Here is a 6,256-nt window from a genome sequence, read left to right on the forward strand (position 1 = left end):
CAGTGCTGTTCTAATGAACCTGCCACAGCAGTGTTTCCCTGCCCCATGATTGCTTCCTTCCCGATTCAAGGCTGCGCTGAAACGAATGAGATAGGCTCGAGCGCCTTGAAAAGTATTACCAGATAAGGAGGGAAGACAGCAACATTAGTAAGGAACGGAAGAGCAGCCTGGAGATAAAGTGCAAGTGACTGAGGGAAAGTGAAGAAACCAGCCAAGTTTTTAGGGTAAAAGCAGACACTCTGTGGGTTTATGTGCGTGGTAATGGTTGAAGAAGACGAAATCCGCATAATTTTAGTTTTTACTTTTATGAAAATACCGCACAGTACAGTAATTTGCTTAACACAGTGTTATCAAAATACAGAAAAGGCAGAATTCCTGAACAAATTCAGGATATTTCATGTAAAAAAGTGTAACTGAACAAAAGAAAAGCATACATTACATTCATACGGTATTAAAATACATAATCAGGAATGTTGGACATGAATCAACAGCATCAGCAGCAGCAATCCATCCTCTTGAACTTTACTGACAGCATACAGTCAATAAAAAATTCAGAAAAATGCTCTAATGACATTACAAATGTGGTCAAAATTTGTCACAAAAGGGCATAGGCAGCCTGGTCGATATTTCAGCATAAACAAACACACATTAGCTTCCATGTGGAAATTCTCCAAGAGCGAATTCCTTAGTACAAGTGTCAAACATTTACACCTGCAAGGAAGTGATGGGTTTTCTATTTTTTCTCATTCGCAGAATTTTTCCTTGGCCTGGATTCTTTTTCCATCCTGGAACAAAAACAAAAAGAAAAAAAAAAGCATAACAGCTGATTAGCATAACATATAACACTAACAATTGTGCACTTTTTAGTCTCACATTTAACCAAACTGGCTTTCTAGGAACAGATTTTGCTTGGTTTCCTCCAGATCATAGCACAGCGATTGGCAGCAGTGGATGAATGCTTTGGAAAGCATCATCCAACCTGAGTCAAAGCAGTAGTTTTAATTTTTCAAGATACCAAGCATTTTTATGCCTGACAATAAATCAACTGAGCATAATTTGGTCTCTTTCCAATTCCCCCCAGACTTTCTGAATTTTCTCCTATTTCCATCCACTAAGTGGGTCTGAGTGGCAATTCGAATGCTGCCATTATTGAATTAAGCAGTCAGAAAATTCTCCTGAAATTATCATCTTCAGATAAAGACTTCACAATGAGCTGTGAAACATACGCCCATGCACCCTTCCCGCCCGGCTCAGGTTTGCACACCTTTTGCGCACACGTCCATGCAGGCTTGCCGCGAGACAAAGTTGTTGTTGCTCCCACCGCAGCCTGAGTAGACAAACTCCTCACACGTCTTGGTGGCTGTGTTATAGTAATAGCGAGGTATGGTGGCTGAACACTTCCCTTTGTCCAGAGGATCCCGGCAGAGCACGGGGATTGCTGTAACACAAGGAACACAACACAAGGAAGAGCTCGCCAGTTATTGTTTAATCATTTCCTTGTGAATGCAATGACTTTGTCTATTGTGTATCCTCACAGGGATGACTCAGGGGGGTAATCTGCTCACCTTTTTTTGGACTGCAGTACTCCATGCAAGAGGCTAGATTAAGGAAGCGGTTTGAATTCCCCTGGCAGCCACCGTAATAAAATGGCTCACACTGCATGGTGGTCATGTTGAAGAAGTAGCGGGAGATGAGACCCCGGCAGGGTCCCTCTTCTTTAGGAAATCTGCAGATTGGGGGAACCTCTGTGGAGAAGAATGGGAAAAAAATCAACATTTAACAGTGAGATCTGGTGAAACAACACTAATTAATTCATATGAACAGGTTAACAACCAGAGAGGCACTGGCTAGTTTCCTAAAAATGAAATAAAATGGACATGCCTAAGGTCACCATCACTGATGTATCTGCCGAATGTCAGTTGATACTGAAAGAAAATGTAATTTATCTGTGTCAATGCCCAATACTTATGTGTTGTGGGCTGGCTAAATGTTCAAAGATGATGTAAAGAAGAGCTGAAAAATTTTAGAATAACATAAATAATTTCGTGTTTAATGACAATATTTTTTCTCCTGGAAGAGAAGGCAGGCTTAGTAGGAAAATCAAAAGCTAAAGATCAGCTAAATTGTTACTTAAAACATGCGTACTGGCCCAGAATTTCATCCCTAATGATCCATGTATCATATCGATACAGGAATACCATGTATATGTATATAGGTATATAGATATGTAAGTAAATAAATTCAAATAATCTGAACAAGTAGGCTCACTTCATTCATCCCCATTCTGAGATAATGTTAGTTGACTTTAACGTTACAAACCTGCATTAAATCAGCTCAACTGGAAACCCATCCAGCACACATTTTGGCTGGTTTGTAGGGAATTAAATACTTATTTCACTCAGTGACATGCAAATCAGTTTATACCTTTTGTGTAATGTGTTATTTCTGGAGTTTTGATTGATATTCTGTCTCACTCTCCATTGAAATGAACAGAGTCTGTTCATTTCTTTCTAAGCAAACTTGACATACTTTACTAACATTATTTCTCCCACTGTAATTCCCAATTTGACCTCATTCAATGACAAACTGATATATTACACTGACTTTGGCTTTATCCTTTAGGTTTTAGAAGTAAAAAAAAAAGTGAAGTGAGATAACTTTATCTTATTGGACAAAACTGATTTTGACAAAGTTTCATTTTGAGGACATAGATGGCTGTTGGAAATGTAAGTAAACAGCAATATATGTTAATGCAATACTCAGCATATGACAATATCGTAAAAATCGCAAAAATATCACATGTTTAGGGAAGTATTGTGATAATATTATGTCACGTGTTGTCTGACTCCCACCTCTAATAACTCACGGGTCAGGCTACTTACTGGGAATTTTGTAGCATGTCTTGTGGCACTCCTGAAAACTCTTGAAGTTATTGTCATTCCCTTGGCAGCCTCCATATTCGAAATCCTCGCACTTCTGGGTGATGGTGTTGTAGTAATACCTCTGGATATTGCCTCTGCAAGGTCCCTCGTCCACTTGAAGAAGGCACACGCCTGAAAAGCACCAAGCAGATTTTTATTGAAATACCCGAGGACCGTTGCAAGGACACGGAAAAGAAAGTTTAAGCAGTGCTTAACAACATGCGCCAAACTGGATCTGTAATACGCCCGAGGTCATGTGATAACCAACAAGCTCAGAACTGCTGTTTTAAAAAAGTTGATGAAAACATTGAAGAAGCGCGAAGAAGTAATTAAAAAACAAAACATGATGTGGAGTTACCTTTAGGTGGCAGCGCCAAAACGCAGTAAAACGAGGAAATTATTGTAAACAGAGCAAATGCGCAAAGCTCCATTGTGCAAAGTTTTGGTCGAGATCCAGACTTTTCCGCTCTACCATCCCCACTCAGACCTTGTTTTATAGCACAGTCGGGAAGAGGGACGGGCATGTACTGAGTCAGCGCGCCAAAGAAAAGAAATTATTGCAGTTGATTAATGACGTCAAATTCTGAATTACTTGGAGGAGCGCTAAATCATGTGACTAAGTCTTAATAAAATATGAGGAGGAACTTGCTCTGCTTGAGAGAGTCAGATATTTTCACTGCCACAGGCCACTGGTTCTAGTGATGATGATGATGATGGGAATGTGCACCAATCCAGTAACACACACAGCATCCTTGTAAAATTTCCACAGAGCCAATATTGCGTTGTATCTAGGGACACACACGCTTGTGAAACATTAACACATCTTTCTTGTCTGAGCCACACAGGCAAGTCCCCACCAGAATACCCGTCTGACCGGATCCGAATCCACACACACACGCGCGCGCGCGCGCGCGCACGCACGCACACACACACACACACACACACACACACACACACACACACACGTACTTCCACTCAGAGTCACATTAATAGTACTGTGGCTCATGTTATTTCATGATAAAAGCGCTTCTTTCCACGATGTCCTACCATGAGAAATCAGCCTTATCTGCAAGTTAAGTTAAAACTCACATTAACATTTGTATTGGTTTAACACAGCAGCTTAATTCCATCCCACTGCTTTGGTTTTACCTTTATGAAGGATATTAACTGGAAAACTGCCGTGCATTCACGTTTAGAAGAACGACGTGTCTCCACCTTGACAGGTGGAGGCTAAACACAGATTAGCCGTCTTATCAAAATTAACCTGATAAATGAAGCGCCACCCCTTAACCCATATCCAAATGAGCCTGCAAGAAATCTCAGAGTTAAAATAGAACAAAAGTTACAAATTGAATCTATAAAAGACAAAAAGATACATCACCATGTTTTGTTTTGTTTTTTACATCAAGGGAGCTCAAATGGACACCTGTGTGAGTTGCCCACCCCTTCCTTTGTGTACTTGAGCTGCTGGTATGATCATTCAGTGGGGCCTTGTTTTAATCAGATTAGGGGATTAGAATTGTTTATGCTGATTACTTTATAACCCAGATTGAGAGAGAGGAGAGGGATTCTTCAGCAGGATTTCAGGGGTGAAGGACTGCTTCCTGTAAGCGTTCGTAAGTGCATTCATATCCCTTCTGCTAAGTCTTACGAATTGTGAACATTTTATTTAAGATTATTTATTTATCATGTGGAAGTAAGCATTAACAAAAAGGTTAAATGTTTCCTTTTTTTTGACAGAAAATGCCGGTCATAAATGTGGAGGATCTGACAGATAAGGACAAGGCTGTGATGGAAGTAAACCAGCGTAAACTTGAAGTCAAACTCGAGAGGTGGTTGGTAAGTTCTCCACACTGTGGTGATTTGTGTGCTCAGTATGCATTTTTGATTATATCCAAAAGTAAATATCAGACAGCTTCAATTTATTTAGTCAAACTAATTACATCACAAAGGCTATTCAAAACTGAAATACGCTTTCTGTCTGCTGCTTTCAGACATCTAAATGCTGTGAGGAAATCAAGGACTATATTCAGGCTCTAGTGGAGGAGGACACCCTCGTTAAAGGCATATCAGAGGAGAAGAACCCCTTCAAGGAGAAAGGTGGCTGTGTCATCTGCTAGACTGGACCTAAGGAGCTTTTCATATCTCAGATTAGTACCCAAGGACGTTCACCCAGCCCTTGTAAAATGGATTTGCAGACTGAGATGACTAGAAGGACACAATAAAGAAAACATTTATGATTTCCCGAGTAAAACAATTCTTCATCTTGGGGCCAGATTTGTAGCCTTCTAATTCTTTTTTAAAAATTTTTCTTTTGTTTTGTTTTGGGAAAGATGCACTAATTAAAAGTTGTATTTGGCAAGTGTTACATAATGCTTCTCTCTCATGTGGTGTATATAGTCTGAGCACATGGGCCCATATGTTGTTTCATTCACAGAAGCAACTGTCATTAAATGTGCACATTTATAATTCAGCCTGTCTCTGTGATTCACTGAAGGGTTGTAGAGAAAGTAGAGAAACAGATAAATCTTCATAACTTCATTTGCATACATACAGAGAGTTTTTTTTCTCTCCAAGCCTTTATGTGATCATTGCTATTTTGTTCCAATAATGATGGTGAACATCAAATTTGAGATTTTATTCCTTAAAGTACGACGGGTTTGCGAGTCTTCTCCTTATTTTTTTTTTTTGCTCATTTCATTGTAGATTGAATTTATTTTAAATCTTCTTTCTGTAGTTTCAGGCAGACTCCAAAAAGTTTTAAGGCTTTATTAATACAAGTACTTGAACTGAACACAGCAGACTAGATGCAGCACTGATAGAAAAAGAAAATGTTGTGTCTATCTAAAACCAATCCTGTGGAAAATAGGACTTTCTCCAAAGCCGCTTTCAATTTGCAGATTATTTCTGCTATAAAGCCCTCCAGGATATAAAATGAGTATCATAATATGTTTCATTTCTTTCCTATTCTGCAACATGCTTTAACACGCTTTCTGTCAGACAGCATAATTATTAGTAAAATTAATCCATAATGAAAATAAAAATCAATTGCATTTGGGCTCAAAATACTTTAAAAACAAAACCCACAGCCAAAAGCGATAGTAAATCTTGCTATTACATTGATGATAGTAACAATGTAACAACGTTAGATAACTTACATGGCTACTTTCAATGCTTGCTGGTGATAGAGTAATTATTTACACACCAGGGTACCCAATTTACGATATATTTTATGACAAAATTTCCCCCCAATAATGGTGGGAAGTCAAGCTCTGCTAATATTTTACTTTCCCACTGGGTTAATATTTGACCCAGTGAGAACTTCCTACCAGCGC

At 39.0% G+C, this 6,256-nt stretch overlaps 2 protein-coding genes across 2 annotated transcripts; one reads left to right on the forward strand and one right to left on the reverse strand.

Annotated features, from left to right (window-relative positions):
• Positions 1-286: 286 nt before the first annotated feature.
• tfpi2 (tissue factor pathway inhibitor 2) lies at positions 287-3,460 on the reverse strand. The gene is made up of 5 exons (XM_086279367.1): positions 3,280-3,460; positions 2,883-3,053; positions 1,566-1,745; positions 1,265-1,438; positions 287-785 (listed from the first exon to the last, which is right to left on the reverse strand). Exons 1-5 carry the CDS (start codon positions 3,443-3,445, stop codon positions 706-708), a joined length of 771 nt encoding a protein of 256 aa, XP_086135493.1. The 5' UTR covers positions 3,446-3,460; the 3' UTR covers positions 287-705.
• A 926-nt stretch (positions 3,461-4,386) lies between these two features.
• gngt1 (guanine nucleotide binding protein (G protein), gamma transducing activity polypeptide 1) lies at positions 4,387-5,394 on the forward strand. Its single transcript, XM_086279369.1, has 3 exons — positions 4,387-4,537; positions 4,662-4,760; positions 4,916-5,394. Exons 2-3 carry the CDS (start codon positions 4,665-4,667, stop codon positions 5,039-5,041), a joined length of 222 nt encoding a protein of 73 aa, XP_086135495.1. The 5' UTR covers positions 4,387-4,537; positions 4,662-4,664; the 3' UTR covers positions 5,042-5,394.
• The last annotated feature ends 862 nt before the right edge of the window (positions 5,395-6,256 follow it).

Source organism: Aulonocara sp. 'chitande type north' Nkhata Bay, linkage group LG22 (assembly GCF_057382095.1).
Source record: "Aulonocara sp. 'chitande type north' Nkhata Bay isolate Kocher_YH1m ecotype deep benthic linkage group LG22, A_spYH_male_GT1.1, whole genome shotgun sequence".
NCBI classification, from domain to species: Eukaryota; Metazoa; Chordata; class Actinopteri; order Cichliformes; family Cichlidae; genus Aulonocara; species Aulonocara sp. 'chitande type north' Nkhata Bay.

Coding starts and splice junctions, on each gene's coding strand:
- tfpi2 (XM_086279367.1), bottom strand. CDS start 3,445: ATGCCCGTCCCTCTTCCCGACTGTGCTATAAAACAAGGTCTGAGTGGG. Junction 3,054..3,279: donor TTTGGCGCTGCCACCTAAAG/GTAACTCCACAT, acceptor GGTGCTTTTCAG/GCGTGTGCCTTCTTCAAGTG. Junction 786..1,264: donor CATGGACGTGTGCGCAAAAG/GTGTGCAAACCT, acceptor TTTTTGTTCCAG/GATGGAAAAAGAATCCAGGC.
- gngt1 (XM_086279369.1), top strand. CDS start 4,665: ATGCCGGTCATAAATGTGGAGGATCTGACAGATAAGGACAAGGCTGTG. Junction 4,761..4,915: donor TCAAACTCGAGAGGTGGTTG/GTAAGTTCTCCA, acceptor TGCTGCTTTCAG/ACATCTAAATGCTGTGAGGA.